General features: G+C 40.1%; 2 protein-coding genes across 4 annotated transcripts in view; one reads left to right on the forward strand and one right to left on the reverse strand.

The window, feature by feature from the left end:
* Window positions 1–25710, reverse strand: part of MACROD2 (mono-ADP ribosylhydrolase 2) — a 2798553-nt gene that overhangs the window by 2292914 nt on the left and 479929 nt on the right. The gene's annotated exons all lie outside the window — the stretch shown is intronic.
* Window positions 12476–24503, forward strand: FLRT3 (fibronectin leucine rich transmembrane protein 3). Its single transcript, XM_073672202.1, has 3 exons — window positions 12476–12751; window positions 19764–20451; window positions 21574–24503. Exon 3 carries the CDS (start codon window positions 21602–21604, stop codon window positions 23555–23557), a length of 1956 nt encoding a protein of 651 aa, XP_073528303.1. The 5' UTR covers window positions 12476–12751; window positions 19764–20451; window positions 21574–21601; the 3' UTR covers window positions 23558–24503.

Consider the following 25710-nt stretch of genomic DNA (forward strand, 5'->3'; position numbering starts at 1 on the left):
GCGCTTCCTATCTGATGTAATGAACTTTTCAAATATGTTAATTATCTCAACAATTATCGCGAAGCAACATACCGTAAATGTAAATTCGCCTTTAATATTGTAGCAAAAAAGAACAATGGAAAACAGTCAGCCACTTATTTGTTCTCATCAGGAATTTACAATATTGGGCGTGTGATCTTTTGTGCGAAGTTGTAAGGTAAAGGCTTTGTTCATATGTACAGTAATCAAATGTTTGAAACTGAACCATTTTTTTTTTGTTGTTGACTGGATTCGTTTTAAATTGATGCACGTTAAACTACTCAAGTCACTGAATGGATCAGTCTTAAGAAGCACATCTAGCAGCAATCAGTTTTTTTTTTCAGCCAGAAAAAAAAGTTGTGCAGACACATTTAGTTGGCCATTATATTTGTGTACATATTATGTGGACATTCCCCCTCCCACCCAATTATGGCTCAATATATTTACAAACAATACATTTAAATGGGTATTTCCATCTCCAAGATCCCATCCTAATATGTAGTAGGTGTAATAATACCTTCAATTTGAAATGTAGTATAGTTCTTCTGATTCGTTATGTCACTAACCCCATGTGCAGGGCATTGCAGTAACTTAGGTATTCATGGTTACGACCACTACCAACTGTTACTATATGAGTGTTTGAAAACATGGTTACCCAAGCTACTGCAATGCCTGCACATGGGGTTAGTGACATAACGAATCAGAAGAACTATACTACATTTCTACAGTAATTGGAGGCATTTGTTAATATTAATTATTATTACACCTACTACATATTTGTATAAGAACTTGGAGATGGAAAAACCCATTTAAATCTGACCAAAGGCAACATCAGCATGAAACTAGTATTTTCTCTGTGTTTGCATGGCTTATCCAGTTTCCTCCCAGATGTTAAGTTTATCAGTGAATCTGGCCTAATGCATCAACGTTTTTTGACATGGTCCTTGCTTGGATCAGTATACCCAGGGCCAAGCACCAGGTCTTCTGACATGAGCTAACAGCCTCATAGGCACACATGGAGACGTTTACTCAGGTTTGGAGACCCTACGGACAGGCCAGGTATTCTGATCCGAATACAAGCCATGTGAAATCGGCCTTAGTAGGCATCCTATAAAATTGAACCTAGTGTGTATGCATTTGATTTATAGAAAACAGACTGTGGGGATGTGGTCAGATATAACTAAAGGCAAATTTTCTGCAGCGCTGTGAAATATGTTCGCGATAACCGATACACAGCAAATAGTTGAAAACATAGATTATAAAAATCCGTAAGAATATAAAAAGTATAAAATATATAAATATTTATAAAACATATAGAATATAAAAAGGATATAAAAGTTTATAAAAGTAATATGTCAGAAAGACATTCGTCAGTGGTATAGAGATCATTAGGAAATCTCTCCAACAAATACTCCAACTGACGTACAATGCAAAGAGTGTGAATGAACCCCAATACATGCGAAAACAGCATACATATTTTTTAGTTAAATGCCCCATATATAGTATAATAAAAGCAAATATAACGTCTGCTGGATGCGGATAGGTGTAAAGCAAATCCCACGTTCCCGTCTGAAGGCCTTTGACTCTTGAAGTTTTAGCAGCCGTCCTAACTACAAGTCATCAGACTCCCTTTAAAGTTTATGTCACTGCTGGTGCCGGGACACACATAAATAAACACAATCACAGCCCTCCTGAGTAAAGGACATCCTTTATATGACTGCAAACAGACAGGTTTTATGTACCCGGAAAAGCTGAAAAACACATGGAGGAAATCACTCTTGAAAGATTTAGTTCGCAGAGCAATTTAGCGTTTCTTAGTGAAATGTACTGGTGGAATTTCTATTTACTTGCTGAGAGGTTTTGGAAGATTTAATTTGGCAGGCGTAGAGTATTTGACCCACGGGCCCCTACCTTATAGATGTCAGAAAAAAAAAATATTAATCCATACAGCTGAATGACTGAAGATCTGAAATGTTTCCAACCAGAAAAGGCTCCTAAATTGTAACGCAGGAAGTCTCCGGGTCTATAACACCTCGGTAGAGTAAGTAAGAAGAAACTCTGTAGTGATAAGGACTTCCCCAATGGTTGTTACAACTGGTTTAGAGAAAACATGTTGTAGTCATCGTGCCATATGGATGACTTACCAGGTAATTCTTCAGCATCTACAGTTCATGGCACATCATTAATGTCTGCAGTGGCTCTCCTCCTCCGGTCTCTATTGATTTGCTTTGTGTGTGGCATGACCCTTTCCAAAAACACTGGTGCAGCTGCAAAACGCTTCAGCCATATTTTTCACCTTGGATTGGAAGCACATACTTACGATGGCAGATTTCCAACGAGCATGGATTTAATATTAAAACCACCCGATGAGCATATATTCCCAGAGAAATCACAAACAGTAGGGTCCAAATGATTGAAATGTTCTGCAGGGCTACTTAATATAGAAATTAGTGGTCATTATCCATGATTATTGAGGTTATGATTTTCAATTATAAATGTATAAACCTCCATTTTGTAAACTAACCCTATATGATCTTTGTGATTAAGAGATATTGTGCTTATAACAAGATAACATTTCTTATCCAACAGGTGAGATTTCCTAGGCATCTAAACACTTTCATAGATATTCAGAAAAAAAGGTCCTGTGTCCCATGTTTGAATGGAGCACCGGTTGTTCATATGCACTGAAGCTTTGTCCAAAATCTATGAAATTGATTGACTAGTCGAGGACAGCACTTGGCTATCTCTAAGTCTATGGGATGGAAAAAGATGGTTCAGGTTTGTTCTAGGCTCTAGCAGGTTGATTACACAGGTAGGTGACATGAATTACCACAAATCCATTCAAAGACAGAAAGTGATCACCAAAATTCTGGACATTGGTGGTAGTCCCCATTGATCTATCATTTATCATTATCCTATGACTAGGCAATATCTGTAATACTAATTTATGCTTCCTAAACTTCTAAAAAGAACTTAGGTTTTTGTTTGATGGGCCTATTCACAGTTTTAAAGAGTCTCACTATGGCCCTTTATAACAAAAGTCTCAAGGCTCCCATACACATTAGATGGCTGTTGACCGAATGATCATTTGGCCAACGTCTAATTGTCCCATCTGCATTTGGCTCGGTCAAGCGCTCCAGTGTTCTCTATGGTAGAGCCGCTACCAGACTACCCTGAAACAAACTTAACTCCACGAAGCACTAAAGGATCCACCAATGAAATTTAACAAGCCAGATTATTTTCTCCCCCAACCCAGGCTTGGACTGGCCCACAGGAGAACAAGAGAATCCTCTGGTGGGTCTCTGTGTAGGAGTGGGCCATCACCCTCTTATATGAGCAGTACTTGGCACAATATACTTGAATCACTATGTATAGACAAAGGCGGCATCTTATTCATTAACCAATCTACCCAGTTCATTGTTATATACATGTGATTGCTGATAATGTCACATTTGCATGAAGCTGAAAAGTGGGAGCCTGGAGTTGGTTACCGGTGGGCCCTTGGCACCCCAGTCCGACACTGCCCCAATCTATCATCTGTCGTGGGAAAGCCAGTAAACCAACATACACATTATACTGTAAACAGTTATTGGCTGGTTTGGCTGAGTTTAGTCTGATGTGTATAGAGGCCTTTACCTGTGAACAAGGGAAGTGTATAAAAGCTGTTTTGTTGACCTACACCTTTATTATAATATCCTTCATAGCTGATGAAGGGTAACTGTCTACAAGAGCTAATCACCAACTTCCTATATACACACACATGGAAGAGTGATTAGCGCAGACATTATTAATATGTAAATGACTTGTACACATTTACTAGTACACACCACAATAAACATGTTTTACCCACTGCTCTATTGTAATGGTCGGCCTTAATGTTTGCGTTTCCTAATTATGGTAATATCACCGTCTGGGTGACATGTCTGGAAGACTTGACTCTTCCTTTCCTTTGTATTTCCGCTTCCACAGCCAGAAGAAATGTATTCAACTAAAGACTTCTCATTGAATCTCAATACTGTACAACTAAAAATTCTGAACCTTTCTCTAAGAGCTAAGACACAGGGACATCAAGAACATATTTGATCTCCTGTCTGCCATATTTTATTGGTGGTGAATAGTCAATGTTCATATAAGGCCCTTATTCCTTTATGATAAGAACTTTCCGTTATCTTGTGTAAACACCCTCCCACTCTCAGACCACTGGACATGCCTAATGACCACAACTCTCAAGAAGACTTCAAAGTTACAATCCCATACTTGTCAGGAACCTGGATCTTTTGCAGTCTATCAAGGATATAATAATACTTTGAAGTTTACTCCAAGGACACCCTATAGTGATGAAACACTTGAAGCATCTAAAGTCACTTCGGTACTGGCAGGTTAAGGACACAACCGAAAATAAAAGTCAATATTGACTGTCCTTCAACTAAAATGGAGACAGCATTTACACACAGAATGTAAATTAGAAATGTGTTGTAAGATTTCTGTATAATAATGAAATATATTTAGATTTGAGAGTCCTCAGTGGTTGATACCTTTTAATGGTAGCTGAAAAGATGGTAACAAATTGCAAGCTTTCCAGACTACTCAGGTCTCTTCATCAGGCATAGGTTACCACAAAATCTGAAGAGTCACATATTTATACACAATAAGACACAAAAAAAATGCAATAGGTAAGACAGGTGATGAAAAGCAGAGTTATTATGGAAGAGATAAATAATGTATAATAATGACAATTATTTTTAATTTTCCACACATTGAATCATTCCTAAATGTATGCAGCAGCCTCTATGGGTGTACTACTTGAAGCCAGATTATGGGCTTGTTCAGATGAGCATAATTGTCTGTGTCGTCCAAATTCAAATGAGGAAACATCTGGACAGCACAGAGGGACCGAGGGGCGAATCCCACCACATACTCACCCTATTTATTAAATTGTTCATCTAAAACCCGGATGCCACACGGATATACAAAACGGACACATGGATTGCATATAGATGGCAATGCAGAAAAAAAAACGTTATCTGGATGAAAAACGGACGATTTTGTATACCATTGTCTGAACCCGGCATATGACTCTATACTCAGGAAATTTCTAACTATTTTAAGGCTTATTTAACTACTATTTGCTAAGTGTCATAGAAACTCTAAATTGCCCATAGATATAGCAGGCAATTCAGACAAACTGGTAACATACACATCTGTGACCATCACATTGTTTAGATTATTATTCCTCTTAGGGCTCATTCAGATGTCCGTCAGAGATCGGACCACTAATGCATGGACTCCTGGCAGCTTCATGTATTTCTATTAGGCTGTCCCGCTCGGGTCTGGAGAGACACGGCCAGTCCGTGCACAGAGATCCGAACTCGGACAGATTTGCACAGATGTCTGAATGAGCCTTTAAAGTCGACTTACACAAGCAGATACACATATTAGCGATCTTCAACGCGATCGTTGTAAATTATGATATTGTGATCCTGAACAAGCATTTAAACGCTATTATTAACAACAATTTTACATAGCGCCAACATATACCACAGGACTGAAGATTCATTCATTGGTTGGATGCTATTTAATAGGGCATTTTTCAGGGACTTTAATGGAGCTTATTGATTAGACAAACATGGCAGCTTTATTTCTGAAATAGCGCTATCACTGACCACTGCCACTGGGTTGTGCAAGGTATTGCAGACAAGGCAGCACTAACCGTATAAAAGCAATCCTTTATTATAGTCCTTCTAAAAGCATGCGGCTAGGCAGACGACGGCCGTTTCGCATATAGAAACGCTTCCCCGGGTCTGCTCCCTCTCCCTGACCGTATGCTTTTAGGACGACTTCAATAAAGGAATACATTTTATATTTCGAGTGCAACCTTGTCGGCTACTTGAATTTTGCATTTTTCTCCCCGTGGTGGGAACTTTTGAGCAGTGCACCACCGTTTTTTTCCATTGGTTTATCAAACGCTAGCATTATCTGCTGTTCATATACGGAGATAACATGAGTTTTTTCTGTTTCTCCTGTTGGACCAATTGCAGCTAAACTCCTTTCACTTCAATAGAGCGGAGTTGCTATATAAGACACAATCCATAATCTGATGTTTCTGAAAGAAAGCAGCCATAGTTTTCTAAGTTTGAACACCCCCTTTATTATTCTTAACCTATACCTAGAACAAATCAAATATTATATTAGTGGGGTCCAACTACTGGGATTGTTTGAAGGCGATATAGAACACCGGTATTGGCGCAGTTTGACACATTCACTCAGTTGAGAAAATACTGCAAATTGAGCATCAGTAATTTGTACAAAATGTAGAAAGGGCCACCAGCCAGGGCAACAAGGATGTTAAAGGTGTTGTCCATGCATTAATAGCAATGAGTTATCATTAGACCTCATGCAGAAAACCGTATTGTCAGTCCGAATGTGATCAGACAAAACATCGGATCGCACCCAAACCAATGTTTTGCAATGGGGCCATGCACATGTCCAATTTTTTCCTCCGACAAAGCCGTTCTGGGGGGAGGGAGGGGGAATTGCTGCATGCCAGAGTTTGATCCAATATTCAGATCGCACTCAGCCACTCATGTAGAGTGCATAGAAACCATTGGACTGCACTCGGATGACATCTGAGTGCAGTCCAATGTCCAAGGACTGACACAATGGAGAAGATGGAGACATTTTTTTTCCCCATCTCTTCATCCTACAGAATCGGATAGCACTCTGATCAGAGCATAATTAGCATAATCAACCAGATTCTCTCGGATAAGAAAATTTATGGCTGTCTGCACCTGCCCTTAGGATCAGTTATCATTATCAGATTGGTAGGGGTCACAAAAACAGCGACCTCACTTATGAGCTGTTACTAGCTCAGATGGTAGCCAGAGGCAAACACTGAACGGAGCAGAACAGCAGTCATTCAGTTGTATTGCAGCCACTGCCGAGAACTGCACATCAGGCATATAAGGGCCTTACTCTATCGGCCCTTTGCAGGCTGTTACCTTCTTGTGCCTCTAAATTCCAATGAGATCTTTCCTCCACGATTTCCCTCTAGAAGCATTGCTCCAGAAAGAGAATCAGTGGCACTATATGGCAGAACTAACCAAGTTTACAACTCCACAATACGGCACTCAGCTTTACAATGCGTTTCGGCCAACGTACAAACCAAATGGAAGATTTGTAGCCAGTTCTATTCTGCTAAAATCATTTTATTTGAGCTTTAACTTTCAACAAGAGGTAAAATATAAAGTATGGCATCTGTGGTGAAGGGCACAAGTCTTCCTGGCTCTATTGGATGTAGGTATGTATTTTATATGCAGTCGACTAGCCACAAACTGATGTGCATGCCCATAATGCCTCCTTCCACACTCCGTATCACGGCCCATACTTTTCTGTAATAACTCAAAATAATTTTGGGGAAAAACTTATTTATTTTAGTGGACAATGCAGGTTGTCCTCATTGTGTCCTTTTGTATTAATGCTAATTATTAGTCTTCCTGTCATTTATGCATTTTGTATTCCTCTCCATCTTCTATATTGACAGCTGTGGATCCCATTGAACAAAAAATAAAAAAAAAAGAAAGAAGTAAAATAAAACTAAAATATAAATTGCATGCAGAGAAGACAAAGCCTCGCATTTATTACCCAGGATATTCAGTGCAGCATTCAATAGGAGCACCAAGCAACAATAGGGTGGAAATTATTTCTAGGAACTTGGCCAAAGATTGTACTTTTTGACATGTTTTTTATTTTATCACAATGATAATAAACCAAGATAGATTCCTATTCTGCATATTGCTTGTTTAAATACAATACTGTATAATTCTGCAGATAGGGCTAACTGTTTAAGTGCCAAAAGAGCCTGTGTGTGGAGCTGGCCACAGATGTGTATGATACAACCAGTGATGAGCCTCCATTTTATTATTGCAGGGTTGGGTATGTTGATTTTCAACATGTCCAATCCTTTGCAGTTTCATCTCTCCGTGAGAATAGACACCTCTGGTGACAGCATATTTCCCTCTCCCCAATGAACACACATGTACAACCACCAAGCTGATTGGTCATATATTTGGGTGGTCTGGAGGAAGCCATCAATGGCATCATTGAGATTACGCTTTTTTTTTTGTTTCCAAGGTCAACAAAAGAGAAATACAACAGTATTTCATCAGTATGCTGGATAGTTTGTGTGATGTATATACAGCAGTCTCTGTGACTCCTATGTGATGTATTTAAAACAGTCTCAGTGTCTCCTTTATGATGCATGTACAACAGTCTTGGGTGTCTCCTGTGTGATTTATATATAGCAATCTTGGTGTCTCCTATGTGATGTATATATAGCAATCTTGGTGTCTCCTATGTGATGTATACATAGCAATCTTGGTGTCACGGGTGTGTCAGATGTGACAGACAGTCGCTCTGCAGTTGGCTGCAGAAGATCTCTTCGTTTGGCATTGCAGACGCCTTTTTAAATCTGTCTTACTTTAGGAGACGGTGGTTACCTCCCTCCTGCTCTGATTGACACCCTGGCCTGGGTGTTTAAATACTTTCAGTTTGCTACAGGGAGGTGCCAATGATATTCACATGTTCCCTTGTGAAGGCTTGGAGCTATTGCAGTCGGCTTACTTCCTCTCTGGTGCTTTGGAGGACATTTGGTGTAATCTCTCTTTAGTCTGCTCAAGCTAAGTTTCTCCCCCCTGTGTTTGTCTCCCTTGTTGTCTTTAGTTTATAGTGGGGATTGACCAGTGCTCATCCCACCCCCTTCCCTATCCAGGGCCTAGCTCTAGGGATATACAGTGCGTAGGTTTCCTGTTTGGGGATTGGTGAGGAACCAATATAGGGACGGTAGGGGAGGCAGGGTGATATTAGATCAGCCTAGGGGTTTCCACTTTCCCTTTCCCTAGTGTCTGGGCTCCCTTCCCCTCATCCCTTCGTGTTGCACTTTGTCTTACCTACACTGTGCGGGACACTTGGTGTCTCTTCTGTGAAGTATATATTGCAGTCTTGTTTTTTTTTGGTGATGTATATACAGAAGTCTGTGTCTCCTATGTGATGTATACAGCAGACCTATTACTGCTTCAGTTCTATAAATGTAATGGGAGCAGTGATTAATTTCCTACTATGAAGAGACACGCAGTGTAATGTACATCTGTGTGCTTAACTTGCTTCTTTACAAAATTTATCGCAAAAAGTCGACGGCGCTTCAGACTGACGCCAACCTGGAAAAGCAATTTTAAGTCATAACATCATCAGTATCTCCTAACATCATCGCAAAAAAGAAGCCGCTCCAGCCATTACATTAGGGGAGAGTTAATAGTTTGACCAAATATAGCATCATTTTCAATTTGACGATTTTGTACGGCCTGCAATTGATAGTATAAAAATCCAAATGGCCCTTGGCAGGAAAAGGTTTCCCCACCCATAGTCTACAAGACATACATAATTACAGCACTGGCAAAGTGCCTTAATGGGGGTGTCCACTAATTGGACAATTCATTTTTAAAGTGAAGTAGTATGCCTGGTAAAAGAAAATTAAAAAAAAAAACACCACCTCCCGCGCTAGTGATATTGGCACTATGTTTACAGGCGTTCATGAGACGTTGTTATGCTAAATGAGCCTCACAACCGTTTAGTGACCATTATTGGGCAGCAGGCCAGTACTCACGTGAACCTCGGCAGACCAGGCGCGACACTGTGTAGTTGATTACATGCTATCTTTTATTATACAAGGTGGGCTACTTTATTTAAAATCTAGTTATCCATGTAGTGTTTAACCCCTTAAAAAGTGTCCGTTTCCTGGTTAAAGTTGTTTCTGCAGTTATCCAATATCATCTCATCTGTAGTTTGGACTGCACTTAAATATTTTAGCAGGGCTGGCGTCAGCACCTGGCGCACCCGGGCAAGTGCCGGGGCCCTGAGCAGGCGGAGGGGCCCACTGCCATTGGGCACCCGCCGCGCTATGGGACCCGTGAGCGGTGCGGTGCCGGTGCCAGCGCCCGCCACCCCCCTCCCCCGCTTGCTCAGGGCCCTGGCAGCCGGCACAATACTTACCCCTCCCCGTGCCTCCGCAGCGTCTTCCGCGTCCTCTGACTGACGTCTCAGGTCAGAGGGCGCGGTGATGTCTTTACACCGCGCACGCTCTCTCCTGACCAGTCACAGTGCAGAGCGGGAAGACGCGGGCGATGCTGGAGTTCGGAGCAGCGCCAGCAGCAGGTAAGAAGTGAGGCGAGTATTGGATTTTTTTTTTTTTTCATGTATGGGGGCATGGGGCATTATATGGTGGGGGTGTGTGTGACATCCTGCATGGGGCATTATAAGGGAGGGGGGGTGTGACATCCTGCATGGGGCATTAATTATAAGGTGAGGGGGGGTGCGACATCCTGCATGGAGCATTATAAGAGGGGGAGGGGGGAAGTGACATCCTGCATGGGGCATTATAAGGGGGGTGACATCCTGCAAGGGGCATTATAAGGGGGGGTGACATCCTGCATGGGGCATTATAAGGAAGGGGGGGGTGACATCCTGCATGGGGCATTATAAGGAGGGTGGGTGTGTGACATACTGCATGGGGCATTAAAGGGGGGGAAGTGACATCCTGCAAGGGGCATTATATGGGGGGGGAGGGGTGACATCCTGCATGGGACATTATATGGAGGGGGGAGAGGTGACATCCTGCATAGGGCATTAAAAGGGGTGGATGTCATCCTGCATGGAGCGTTATATGGGGGCCAGTATCCTGTATGCAGTGTTATATGGGGACCAGTATCCTGTATGGAGCGTTATATGGGGACCAGTATCCTGTATGGAGCGTTATATGGGGACCAGTATCCTGTATGGAGCATTATATGGGGACCAGTATCCTGTATGGAGCATTTTATGGGGGTCAGTATCCTGTATGGAGCATTATATGGGGGCCAGTATACTGTATGGAGCATTTTATGGGGGTCAGTATCTTGTATGGAGCATTATATGGGGGCCATTATTCTGTATGGAGCGTTATATGGGGGCCAGTATCCTGTATGCAGTGTTATATGGGGACCAGTATCCTGTATGGAGCGTTATATGGGGACCAGTATCCTGTATGGAGCATTATATGGGGACCAGTATCCTGTATGGAGCATTTTATGGGGGTCAGTATCCTGTATGGAGCATTATATGGGGGCCAGTATCCTGTATGGAGCATTTTATGGGGGGTCAGTATCCTGTATGGAGCGTTATATGGGGACCAGTATCCTGTATGGAGCGTTATATGGGGACCAGTATCCTGTATGGAGCATTATATGGGGACCAGTATCCTGTATGGAGCATTTTATGGGGGTCAGTATCCTGTATGGAGCATTATATGGGGGCCAGTATACTGTATGGAGCATTATATGGGGGCCAGTATACTGTATGGAGCATTTTATGGGGGTCAGTATCCTGTATGGAGCATTATATGGGGACCAGTATCCTGTATGGAGCATTTTATGGGGGTCAGTATCCTGTATGGAGCATTATATGGGGACCAGTATCCTGTATGGAGCATTATATGGGGACCAGTATCCTGTATGGAGCATTTTATGGGGACCAGTATCCTGTATGGAGCATTATATGGGGACCAGTATCCTGTATGGAGCATTTTATGGGGGTCCGTATCCTGTATGGAGCATTATATGGGGACCAGTATCCTGTATGGAGCATTTTATGGGGGTCAGTATCCTGTATGGAGCATTTTATGGGGGTCAGTATCCTGTATGGAGCATTATATGGGGACCAGTATCCTGTATGGAGCATTATAAGGGGGTCAGTATCCTGCATGGAGCATGATATGGTGCCCATAATACTGTATGGAGGACTATACTGTCCGGTCTGCACTGTGCGCTGCGAGGATTCGCCGGTTTCTGAGCTATTGTAGAATTTACAATAGATATCGCCCTTGTAATGTAAGAAGTGAAATCTTCGGCACTGTACTATATATATATATATATATATATATATATATATATATATATATATATATATATATATATATATATATATATTTCTCTGTGGTATGTGTGCATCATGAATCGTGGTATGTGCTAAAGGGGCCCACTGAGACTCTTTGGCCCAGGGCCCACAAAAACCTGGAGCCGGCCCTGTATTTTAGGTATGCATTAGTCCTGTGAATGCAATACATTACTCCAACCTGCAATGGCTGAGAACAGGCACCAGATCATTCAATATCCTATGATCTCTCTGCTTTTTTTTGTGCATAACATTAGCAGGTCTCTTTAATAAAAAATAAAAAAAAGATGGTATAGATTGGCTAAATCAGCCTCAGCAGCCTAAGAGTTAACAAACCCATATAAGAGCAGACAGAGAGAATGACAGCTCAGTGCTGTGTGTATTGCAGAGAAAGTGTTACTTGCGCCCTCTAGCGGCTGTTATGTCCTGTGCATGCAGCCTGCAGAGGAGGTTACCTCACTGGGGCAGGGCTGGGAGAAGCCTCTCCTCCTGCCATGACATCAGCCCACACTCAGCCACTGTGAGCTGCTGCTGTAAGTTCAGACTTTGAGGTGGGCACAGAGGACCTAACACTTCTCAGCGCACAGGGATTGATGCTGCCTGATACAAGCTCACACAACTAGCTGCTGCCTGCCCTTTTCTATGGTCATCCTACAGCCTGGGGAGCTTATATGTCTTACAGGACTACAACTGGAATATTCCCTCTACAGAGCCATCTCATTACTGGATTCTTTCTTCTGCACTGATCTTCCAGGTAAGGCACAAATCACTGACTTCTCCTCCTCTTCCAGCAATTATCAGCAGTTCTTCCCCTTCCATTGCCTAGGAAGGATAGCACTTCATACAACCATGGCTGCTTCTTTATCCTCACTACTTTGCAAAAAAAAAAATGCATGTTGTATAGAAATAAATGACATATCAGAAGTACAAAATGCAAGGGAAGAAAGTGTCAGCTCCTGGGCAGCAGAAGTTTCCTCTGTCGGTAGAGAATGAAGAATCAGATCCTAGGGTAGAGTTAGCAGGGGGCTGCAAGTGTGTGATGTGTACCCCATAATACTTGGGAAGAAGAAAATCAATAATCCTGGAGCTCAGTAATACATGGAGGGTAGATGTGGAGGTGCCAGCAGCAGACTTTGCAGAAACATTAATGAACAGCTACACCTACATTTCAAAACCTGAATTGCTGTATGGAAAAAAAAAGAAAAACCTGAAACCTTTCCTGCGGGAATGAATCCCCTTTTTATTTCTAAAAACTCCCCCGCTCTCTTCCTATTCTAGACATTAAACTAAAAAAAAAAAAAATCACTGCTTGGACAAGTGAAGTATGTGACCAGCATAGCAATGGGAGGACAGATAATGGCAAGCTTATAGCCCTCAGTATTGTCTCTGTGCTGGGGAACCCCACTGACAATAGGGAATTATGGTTTTTAAAAATGTAAAAAGCTGCAAGAGGACTAGATCAGGGAAGATTAGCAAGTTAATGGGAAGTTGTGGCTACTTGAGCCTCCCCATTCACTTCTCTGGGCTCATCTATCCCATGCACTGGGTAGCCGGAGCTGCTTATAGGCTATATAGCTGGGATTTATATACAGTGGATATTTATTAGGGGGTCCGGCTACTGGGAAGGGGGCACAATAGTGAGAGCGCTGGACCTTTGTTTATGTCTGCTCAGCCCTGGACTCTCTCTTGTTTTCTGGCTTCTACCCATGGGCTGCAGCTGCTTACAGACCACAGGGTTAGTGAATAGGTCTCCCCAAGAGCAGCAGCACTTACACATCATACCACTGCCTCATTCATCCAGCCAGGCAGATTAATCCCTGCAAATATATTCATTCAGCATTAGCCTGTAATCGTGTTATTCCAATAATAATCTGAAGAAGGCTCAGGCTGCCAGTGTCCACTGCCACGAATACCATCATGCCAACAGTAACCCAATATCAGACGTGTATACACAACAAACACAACAGAAAACATACATACTACACACCTAGCATAAACCGCCTTCCTATTTATCCAGCACTAGTACCATACATGTCTGCACACAATACCCTCAACTACATACTGACATTTTCAGACCATTTTGTACTTTGCACCCACCCTCAAAACTAAAACCGTTCCGGTTCTTCACTAGTTAACAGCACATGAAACCTATTATATGAAGGCATCATATTACTGACCATACCCTCTGTATGCCCATCATAGCCCAGCTCTCTATAGCAATAGATCTGCCCCCCACCCCTCCCCCCAACTTATCCCAGTATCAAAGGCACAGAAATAAATTTGGTCAAATTCTGGCTGCTGTCACACTTTGTTACCAGACTATTAATTATCTATTCCCTCGGTCCGTTCTCTCTGTACAGCACTGTCCAATCAGATAAACTCCAATTATGCTCGCCATCTAGCGCCTGCGGGTGTGCAGTCCTAACTAACATTACTCTCCCGCAGGATGAAAAAACACAATTATCTGTTTAGGCTCAAGGCAGAAAAAAAAAATCTCAGTGCATGAAAAAAACAGTCTTCTAAGAAGCCATTCTGTACTGCTTGGGTTGACAGTCATTTTTCTTTTCTTTTATTTTTTTTCACTCTTTGCAAAAATGATTACCTCTAAACATTTTATATATCTCCCAGCTTATAGTGCTGGGGATGCTTTTGAGCATAACACATGGATATAGATACAAACATATAAACACCTACGTATATACCCAAATGAATAGATAACATACGTATCTACAAAACATGCAGGAATGCCTACATATATACCTATACGAATAGATAACATACATATACACAAAACAAGCATAAACGCCTACATATATGAACAGCTAATAAACACATACATATATACAAAACATGCAGCAGTGTCTTGATACATATCTATATGAATAAATTATACAAAACATGCCTAAATGTCTTCATACATACCTATATGAATAGATAATAAACATACATATATGCCAAGCATAAATGTATTGATATATATCTATATGAATAAACACAAATAAACATATCTAAGATTATAAACATAAAAAGGGGCTACATTTTAGAGGTGACTGTATGATGGGATTTGTAGTCCCCCCAACAGCTACATGCTGACATTTTCTGTTGTAGTCTATAGGTCTAGCTGTATAAATGGGGTGAAATCTCCTTTGGGACTGATACTTTTTCGTACCCCATGACCTACGATTGCCTAAAGTGAGCCATGGCCAGCTGAGTTATAAAGAAGGCACTATCTTTTCAGCACAGTGCCTTTTGCACCATTTCTTGTGTTCGCTGCATTGTGAGGAGTAATGACTAAATAAATACCATGGTTAATGAAATCAGCATGGCCATTAGGGCTTCCCTGAGCCCTTCAAAAGGAGGACTTTTCCTCGCCCTTGCACACACCGCTGTTCCACTCAACAGGAGACTTTGTTGCAATTAAAGTCAGGAAAGCCGGACAGAAGCAGAGAGTCTGACTTGTGGGTCTCAACAGAAAAAGGCGTCTAACAGCGTTTACCACCCCCCAGTGGGCATCAGCTCAGCTGGAAAGACGTTGGCGCAAGTTTTTCAGCTCAAAAATGTTTTCTTTTCCTTTTTTTTTTCCCCTTTAACTTCTTGAACAAAGAATAAGTGAGTGCTGCTTCTTGGCTACACATGCAGGATCTGGAAAAATATGATCCTCTCCAGCATGTACAAGACGACTTTGTAGCCATACATGTAGAATTTCCGATAAAACACAAAACAGGACCTTGACATGAAACATTCTTTTCTCCCTTGTGTGAAAAACTTTCCATTACAAGCCTTGTATAGATCAAAATGCAGATACTAGCTCACATAAAAGAAGCCAAGTGACCTGCTTGGGCTGTTACATCATCGTCTGCCACGAAGGACACATTGTAACGTGCACTTCTGAAGACTCATCTCAATACCTATATAAATATCACATTGTGCAAATTATTGTCTTATAGATGCAAAGTTTCCAAACTGCAGTCAGTTTGCAATTTATAACAAATTACTTCTAAAAAAGAAGTCTTTAGGTGTTGAGGAGCGTCTCCAATTTGCATTCGGCACTGTGAACATGTCGCCTCTTGTCACACCCTGGGGTAAATTTTTTAATCTCTTTAACAGGTAGCACTCCAAAAACTTCCTGCACTTGTAGAAACAATAAGAGCAATTGTTCCACCTGATGCTTACATGTAGTTGTACTAAGTCGCCTTGGCTAGTTCTTGGAAGCAATACTGAGCCAGGTCCATGTGGCAATCTTTGGAAATCTGTCATCTGTGTTGGGTTTTGTGATGAATTTCTGCTGGGACCAGAATAGTGAGGAGATTGGACATGACATATGGTTTTTATCTGAAGTTTATTGAATGATGTAAACATTGCACCAAACTCTTGTGCATGGTATTAGATTGCAGGCAGCGGTGTCCTAAGAATCTATTAGGAGTGATATTGCTACTCTTCATGATTAGACTTGCTGATTCGGTGACCCATAGGGGCTTCTCTTCTTGTGTCTATGTGCATGATTTCTACAGAGAACCTTATGAGTAATGTATGGTAAGCTCAACCATTCTACTATACATTGCCTATGCTTAATTCTCATATCAAGCTAAACCAAAATAAAGTCAAAATAACGGGAGTTATGGTTCACAAATGGTACAGATCCTTCCATTTTTAATACGTTAAAGCCACCAAAGACTGTTCTCTTGTTATGGCTGTACATTAAAATTTCAGATCTAAATCTGAATGTAAATCTACAGTAATTACAATGTAATTCATTATTCCCAAAACTAATTCGGTTCAAAATAAATTCATAAATAGAACTGAGCTCAGAGTACAGCTGCACCATATTTCTTCTCCATGAGGCCTAAGCCCTAAAATAACTGGAATATCTCCAAAAATCCATCAAATATTTTAGTCCACCCCCCTCTATCTCGATTTATAAATAATTTTAATGACATGGCATGATGGAAGTGGCCATATTGTACATAGTGTTACCTTCTACAAGTTCTTTTCTCATGGTTGCTGGTAAACAAAAGAGACAAGAACCTGTATGAAATCTGATGATCGTGGAAAATGTGACTGCTACCGGCCAAGCGGTCTTCAATTCCAAAAATGCGAAACACAAGAGAGCATGCAAGAGGCAAGAACGACTGCAAATAGTTTAGCTTGTGTACAGAGCAAGCATTTGCAAAAGACCATAAAGTGCTTTGTTACCTACAAGCTCAAAAACAACAATTCCAGACTGGGGGAAAAAAAAAAAAATCTAAATCACCCCAAAGTCAGGCAATTAAAAAATATAATCGTGCTTTATTGTGTATACAGCCACACGACTCCTTATAGTCAGGCAATGGCTTTGTGGCATGTACCAGCCTTTAAGCCAGGAGCAAAGCCATTGAAAAGAATAGGAACAAGCATCCCACTCTCTTCCGCCATGACCAGGCCCGGGTCATATTTGATGTATAATGACTCAAGGTCAATCAATGCACATACAAAAGAATTAAAGTCGGGTTAGTCGGCCCATGGCAAGAGGATTGTCCAGGGCTCTCGCTGGAACATCATGGCTTGCTATTGATATGCAAAACATATCATATCAAACAGAGGGGCAAACAGATGTGAAGGGGGCCATCTCTTTATAAGCCCCTGAAGAATTTATTCCAATCTACATTTTTTTTTCCAGCAGACATTATTCTCTAAGCTTTGCTTTTGTTTTGTGGCTTTTTTATGCTCCTGTGTTGTTTGCTATACTTTTTTTTTTTGCAGCCAAAAGGCCTAAAATCACCATAGATCCTAATGAGCTTTCAGTTAAGTCCAGCACAGACCCTACTACAATAGCAGCATTAGACCGTTGGTTTGCAAGACAATGAGGGTTAAAAAGACACAGTTTAACACTCAACATAAAAAACAAACAAATACTATTACTCTTACTGCACCCATTGCAGTCATTTCCTCTTATCATGCATGCTAATGAAGGCAAAGCCTCTTTTTTTTAAGACTTTTTTTTTTTTTGCAGTCGTCTGTTTACAAGTGCTGTCAGTGACAAGATGGAGAAGTAAAAACATGAATCGATCCCTCCGATGAAATAAATATGGAGAAAGTTTAAAATGGCCTCTTAATTAAGAGCAGGCAGATTGCAGAAGTCGTAAAAATACTTTTATCGTATGTTTGGCTGCTGCTCAGATTCACTCCAGCAGTTGTTAAAACAAATTCAACACATGGTAATAATCAGACACAGAGACAAACATCAGTGGAGACTGTGGAAAGTAAAGTGTTAAATCCCGATTTTTTTTTTGGGAGACAATGCATGTTACTGGTAGGTGTCAGAATAGTCCAGGAGCAAAGTCTCATCCTCACAAGTTACCACAGGAAGCCACCAGTCCTGCAGTCTTCTGAAAAATGCTAATTAAATCTCTTACATATATACATAGTAAAATGGTGTCTTTAGAACTGCCTAGGGCCCCCGACACCTTATTTTAGACAGTATCCACAATCCCAGTTAGCTTAACCCTATATTAAAGATTTATCATGTGGAGATAGAATTTATTTTATATAAAAGAGGTCTCCGGAATTTATTATTCAGCATGCTGGCAGTGCGGAGCATTTTAATTCTGGAACAGATGCTCTGCTTGCTGGATGCCATGTAATTACTGAGTGGAGAAGCAAATTGCTACTACGGCATTCCTTAATTTCAGGGTCAAGTATTTCCAGCTTACTCCAAATTCTTTTACTTGTCACTCTAAGCACTTTGGCAGGTTAACATCTTAAAAAGATAAAAAAGATAAAAAAAATAAAAAAAAAAAGCTACAAAAAAATTTGTACAAATCAAAAGGTGAATAAAACTCATGTAGTGGAATATTCAAACATTTATTTGGCCAAGACGATATGGTAGTCCTAGCTTTACCATGTGCTGGTACCACATGCACACAGAAGGCCGGCAGTGTGTGAGGTTACTACTGCCTAGTGATGTCAAGCTGGCCATAATGGGCCAAAAGATGTTTCAGCTGATCGTTGGCCAACTCAGACGACTCTCCCACACAGGAGAGCACGCTCGGCCAAGCTCTCGTGTGCTCTATCAGATGGCCGCCGGCTCACACTTCGGCCACTGGCTTATCTCTAGGAGAACGATGCAATTAGCAGGTCGAAATTGGACATCTGTAATCGACATCACTGACCATCAGCTCATCTATACACATTACACTTCAATATTGGTGGATTCAGCTGACATTAGTCTAGTGAGTGAGTATGGGGGGGGGCTGAAGAATAAGAGTTCTGTGATTTGTACGCAGCAAAGACATACACTGTATATTAGGGAGCTGCTTGAGCGTCCTACAACCCATGCAGTCAGATATTTCATCATGTTGAGACACAGTAACTGGACAGCTCGTGTGCCCAGGCTGGAATGGCTCCGGGTCTTGGTTATCTATTACATGTCTAAAACTTGTGGACAGCAGGGGATTGTGCTTCGGTTTGTAATAGAAAAAGACAGGTGTCACCACTTGCTAAAGTAATTTCTCCGCAGTTGGTTGATTGAAGCGGACTTCAATTACAGTTGCTCTTGGATGGATGCACTGGAATGGCCAATGTGAAATACTAGAAATCATGGCAGAGGTTGGCACCATGGCAGTGACCTTTGTAAACTTTGAAGTTTAGCCATTGCGGAGAAAGTCAATAGTTGTGTTTAGAAGTCAACTAATGAATGCCCATCTGTTTTCTCTGGACTGTAATTACGTGTTTTAGGTCACATTTTGCTCTCCCCAATTGATAATTATCATTTCTTTCTCTCTTTCCAGAAATCGTCAACCATTGGGAACTTCGAGGAGCCAGCACACATTTTTTTTATTGAAACAACGTGATAAATTACTCCCATGACCGACAACTCTTCCTGATATTCATCTTCCACCAGTTTTTTTTTTTGCATTTGCGTTTTCTACTTTGGCTTGGAAACAGTGGTGTTTTCACAACGGGTGTGAACCTTTTGGGATGTGACTACTGTACAGAGAGCATTCATGGTTGAATTTGCACAGGAAAGACCAGGAGGAAAGCATGAACCCACTCTGAATGCACTATTTATTCCCGGCTTTGCTTTATGAATAATGCCCCTGGTGTGGAGTTAATTTTACTGGCGTTCCTGAGGAGCATTTATAAATGGAAAGTCCATTTCTGGCATGAAATTAAGCCAACCAAGGGGGATTATAAAGAAACCGTTAATCTGGCATTGGAGGAAATATCACATGGTTGCAGGAAACCGAAACTAGTATAACATACGATTTGGTGTCGGCAGTAAACGTTCGCTGTGATGTGGACAAGAGACGGTCACATTCGGGCCTTTCTTCCACAAGTTAGGATTGTTTGAATATACACTGTGAGCAAGAGGAACTGCTAAATGAGATAACCCAGACCTTGCTATTCTGGGAACACGAGGCTTTCAAACAGCTCTGCCCACGGGAGAATTCAAAGGAACATCAGCTCACACTTCAGGTATGTCTTTGTCTAGTGTCTATTAAGTGCTGATAATGGTGGGGATGAAAAGAAGAAGGGGGAATCTCCGACAGAAATGCACTATAGCTCATGACTCAAGATGTCCTTCAGACCTCTATTTGTTAGATAGATAGATCTTGTTCTTTTACTGCAATCTCCTACAGCAAATATAGCATCCGTTTATTTAGGATCTACATCATCTCTTTGGGTTTTCCTTATTTTTAGAACCCATCTAATAATAATGAACAATGCTACCTAGAGAACTTTTTTGGTTGCTTTATGTTTAAACCTAGCAAATAGGGTGCACTATTCACTGGCATATGGATGCACTGTTATAACCCAAACATGACCAGTATTTTTAACACATATGTAAGAAGAAATTCCTAAAATGTATACCGGGGGGATGAAGTGAAAAATAGTTTATGCAAAAAAGTGTTTAAAAAAAAAAATTACAATATGACCTAGTTAACATCAAAACCTATTTGCTTTATTTTATTCTAGAAATAATTTATATTACCGTTACAGTGTAAAAAAAATATGACCAGAGGCTCTCTACTATAGTTGTAAAGCAAGCATTTACTAGATTTATAGTTTTCTCTGAATACTATGAATAAAACATAATCAGATATGAGAGCATGATTCATCTGTAAGCTGCTTGCTTGGCAAAGTCGAACTGTATATACAGTATAGCTCACCAGTGCCCCCAGTGGATATGTTGTGTATAGCAGCAGTATAATCTCCAGTCTTACTCGTCTAACCTGTTGATGCAAAAAAGTCATGCATACAATCTTAAAGTTAATATAACTAATTTCCTAATATTTTGGATCAAAGAACATCATAATAAAAGAACATCATAACAGTGTAATAAGTCTTCATTTCAAGCTTTACTAAACTAGCTACCACTGAAACCTTTGTAATTCCATATTAATATTTTTGACATACAGGATAATTAAAGTACTATGCAAGTTTTTACCCTGGATAAAATGTGAGTAATTATTAGACATTTAGATAGCATCTTTATGGTCAATTCTACATCAATTTGCTTCTCATTAGAAATACATTTTGTGTGCAGTCTCATAAGAAATTAATGCAGACAATGTATATTTTTTTTCTTTCTTGCAGACCAGCTACCTTAAGGTTTTTTTCCTTTATGACCATGAGTGCTGAAACTTGGAACTATCTTGTTGCTTGGACCCAATTATTGTTATTACTTCGAATGGCGCCACAGTATGTCAGTGCCAAACCGTGCCCTTCAGTATGCCGCTGTGATGGAGGCTTCATTTATTGCAATGATAGAGACTTGACATCTATTCCCTCGGGGATACCAGAGGATGCTACAACTCTGTACCTTCAAAATAATCAGATAAACAATGCGGGGATACCGTCTGACCTGAGAGGTTTGGATAAAGTGGAGAGAATCTATTTATACCGCAACAGTCTAGACGAATTTCCAATTAACCTTCCCAAAAATGTTAAAGAATTGCACCTGCAGGAAAACAATATACGGACTATTACTTATGAATCACTTTCCCAGATTCCTGCCATTGAAGAGCTTCACCTCGATGATAATTCCGTGTCTGCAGTGAGCATTGAGGATGGTGCATTCAGAGACAACATTTTTCTCCGGCTTTTATTCCTTTCACGAAACCACCTAAGCACAATACCCTGGGGTCTGCCTCGCACGATTGAGGAGCTACGTTTAGATGATAATCGCATTTCTACTATTGCAGAAATCTCTTTGCAAGACCTTACAAATCTAAAGCGTCTTGTTTTGGATGGAAATCTCTTAAACAATTATGGCCTTGGGGAAAGAGTCTTTATGAACTTGATTAATTTGACAGAGCTTTCATTAGTTCGAAATTCACTGACATCTCCTCCTGCAAACCTGCCGGGCACAAACCTGAGAAAGCTTTATCTACAGGAGAACCACATGAACTATGTGCCGCCCAACGCGTTTGCAGATCTAACCCAACTCTATCGTCTTGACATGTCAAACAACAATCTAACTTCTTTACCTCAGGGCATTTTTGATGACCTGGACAATTTGACGCAGTTGTACCTACGTAATAATCCCTGGTATTGTGGTTGTAAGATGAAATGGGTTCGTGACTGGCTGCAGTCTTTGCCTTCCAAAGTTAATGTCCGTGGACTGATGTGCCAGGCACCAGAACGTGTCAGAGGGATGACTATTAAAGACCTTAACAAAGAGCTATTTGATTGTAAGGACAGAATTTATGTAAAGCCAGTCCAAATGACAACTACAACCATGTTGAACACATTGCTTCCGGCACAAGGACAGCGTCCAGTATCTGTGACCAAACAGCCTGAGATAAAGCCACCTGACCTCAACAAAATCTACAGAACCACACCGATACCAGTCAGGAAAATTATCACTATTAACGTGAAATCTGTCACTGTTGAAACTATTCACATTTCTTGGAAAATTGTCTTACCAATGAAATCATTGCGACTGAGCTGGCAATTGGGTCACAGTCCAGTTTTTGGGTCAATAACAGAGACCATCGTCACAGGTGACAGAACAGAATACCTGTTGACGGCTCTCGAGCCAGAATCCCCATACCGAATATGTATGGTTCCCATGGAAACCGGAAACTTCTTCTTACTGGATGAAACTCCCGTGTGCATCGAAACAGAGACTGCTCCACTTAAAATGTACAACCCAACCACAACACTAAACAGAGAACAGGAGAAGGAGCCTTACAAAAACTCAAACTTGCCCCTAGCAGCCATCATCGGTGGAGCGGTGGCACTGGTGGCAATCACACTCCTAGCACTGGTTTGCTGGTACGTTCATAGGAACGGTTCCCTCTTTTCCAGGAACTGTGCCTACAGCAAAGGCCGGAGGAGAAAAGACGACTACGCAGAAGCGGGAACTAAAAAGGACAACTCCATTTTAGAAATCAGGGAGACCTCTTTTCAGATGATACCAATAAATAACGAACCAATGTCCAAGGAGGAATTTATTTTGCACACTATATTTCCATCTAATGGAGTAACCTTGTACAAAACCAGTCACAGTGAAAGCAGCAGTAACAGGAGCTACAGAGACAGTGGTATACCAGATTCTGACCATTCACATTCATGATGCTTAAGGGCACAAAACTTTTTATAGGAACTCTAATAAGTGAATGGGATTCACTGTTCTACTGCAAAACACTGGATTAGTAAAACACAAAACGAACATTTGAAGGAGCAATGTACTGTACATTTGCCATATAATTTATATTTAAGAACTTTTTATTAAAAGTTTCAAAATTTCAGGTTGCTGCTACGATTAAATGTAGTTTGTCGCCTGACCACAATTCTCTATTTTTAGTATTTTTTGTAATTTGTACTGTATTTTTCCTTGCTAATATTGAAGTTACAGACCATTTAACTTTTTTTTTGTGTTCTACTGAGTAAAAAAAAAAAATGACTTGTTGACTGTGAAAGTGAATTTCTTTGATGTGTTGAACAATCAGGATTTTTTTTTTGGATTCTCATTTTTTCTTTTCCAAGATCTTTGTAGTATAAGCACAGGCCGTTTTGCATTTCATTTTAAACATGGTATAAATAAGATGTAGCTACAAAAAAAAAAAGTAAAAAAAAAAATATTCAAAACATTTAAACAGTATTGTTGGGTCTGTAAAAAAAAAAAAAATGTACACAACGTTACTCAATAAAAAGAAACAAAATTCAATGTTTGTAGTAATGGGCATTACCCTTGTTTCAAAAAGAACCACAAGTACCACGCCACGGTATCTAGAAAGTTATGGTTGACATGTTGACCCATGCATGCTGGGAATTAAGTAGATTTAAAAGGTCAGTAAAACACAGAAATAAATGTTTTTTTTTTATGAGAATTTCAATAAAGAAATACTTTTATAAAAAGATTGAGCTATGTCCTAATATTTTTAGACTTGTAGATAAATTAACACTTAAAATATGATGTAAAACTTTATTTAGAAAAAAAAGTGCATCCATTCAGCATTACATGGGAGTTAAAAAAAAAAAAAAAAAAAAAAAAAAAAAAAAACAACATTAATGATATATACTTAAAGCCACAAAGCAAAAATTAAGTGATAATGTCTAAGTTTAGTTGATAATTTATATAATAAATATTCTGTTACCCATAACGCCCCTTCAAATATGTAAAAAATTCTTCATACAATCCATTTTACGCTGTTGCCAACAGTTTCTCTTAGTGCCCATTACTACATCATTACATGTGTTATAAATACGTACCATGTTATTTTGCCTTTTTCTGTTAATTTAATATTTAAAAACAGGATACATATTTGTTGCCATATACCCTCCCCTTCCGTTTTTTTATTTTTTCAAAACAATTCCAAAGTGCGTTGTATGCCCTTTGGTCAGTATTGTATGTGCCTTGATCCAATGCTACACATATTCTGCTTTGTTTTGTTTTTTTACGTTATTTTTTTTTAGGGGTTTTTTTTTTGGACAGTGACAATTTTTCATACTTGCGAACTATGAAAAATATTGATCTAATCTCTGAATAAAATAAAAAAAAACATTTACTTTTGATTTGGTTTATTTAGAGCGTATAAATATGATCCACGGACGTCTAAAACGTGACTACATTTGCAAACCATTATTAGGAAACCTAATCAGCAGCAATTACTTGCAGGCTTCTATTGCTTCTTTGTTCGGTGAAGTCCTATCATTTTGTATCTGCAATTTTCACCATTGGGCTATCAAAAGTATTAAGTGTCATGCAACCTTAGAATTGCAAACATACCAGCAGAAGGCAAGCGAGGCACAAATAAGTCCCCAAGGGTCAAGTAAGCACCCAACTGTCTAAACATCACTTATGAGCAAGCTTCAGTACTTAGTTTGTCTGGTTAAAGCAGATGAAGATTGACTGCCCTAAGAAATTGCCCTAATTTATGGTTCTTAAGAGAGACCATTCTTTTCTTCCTTGTGGAGAGGAGGGAGGGGGTTGTGAAAATGATGTTGACATAACTTTAGTATGAATTTCCTGTTATGTTATGGATTACCACCATTGGCGATTGGCAACCTGCCATATATTGAAGATACACAATAGCAATGGCCCATGATGATCTTCGGCTAGTCATTTTTTTTTTAATTTTCAATATATACATATTTTACCTTTGTTTGGTATGTAGAGTTTCCAAGAACTGTTAGAAATTAAACATGGTTTTCATTTATGGGATCAAGACCAAATTATAAATTTTATGGGCACCTATGCCATGTTTTTACCACTTGTAATATCAT

The sequence above is a fragment of the Phyllobates terribilis genome, unplaced genomic scaffold (assembly GCF_046119375.1).
Source record: "Phyllobates terribilis strain yellow unplaced genomic scaffold, ASM4611937v1 Scaffold_3__8_contigs__length_932513732, whole genome shotgun sequence".
Lineage (NCBI taxonomy): Eukaryota > Metazoa > Chordata > Amphibia > Anura > Dendrobatidae > Phyllobates > Phyllobates terribilis.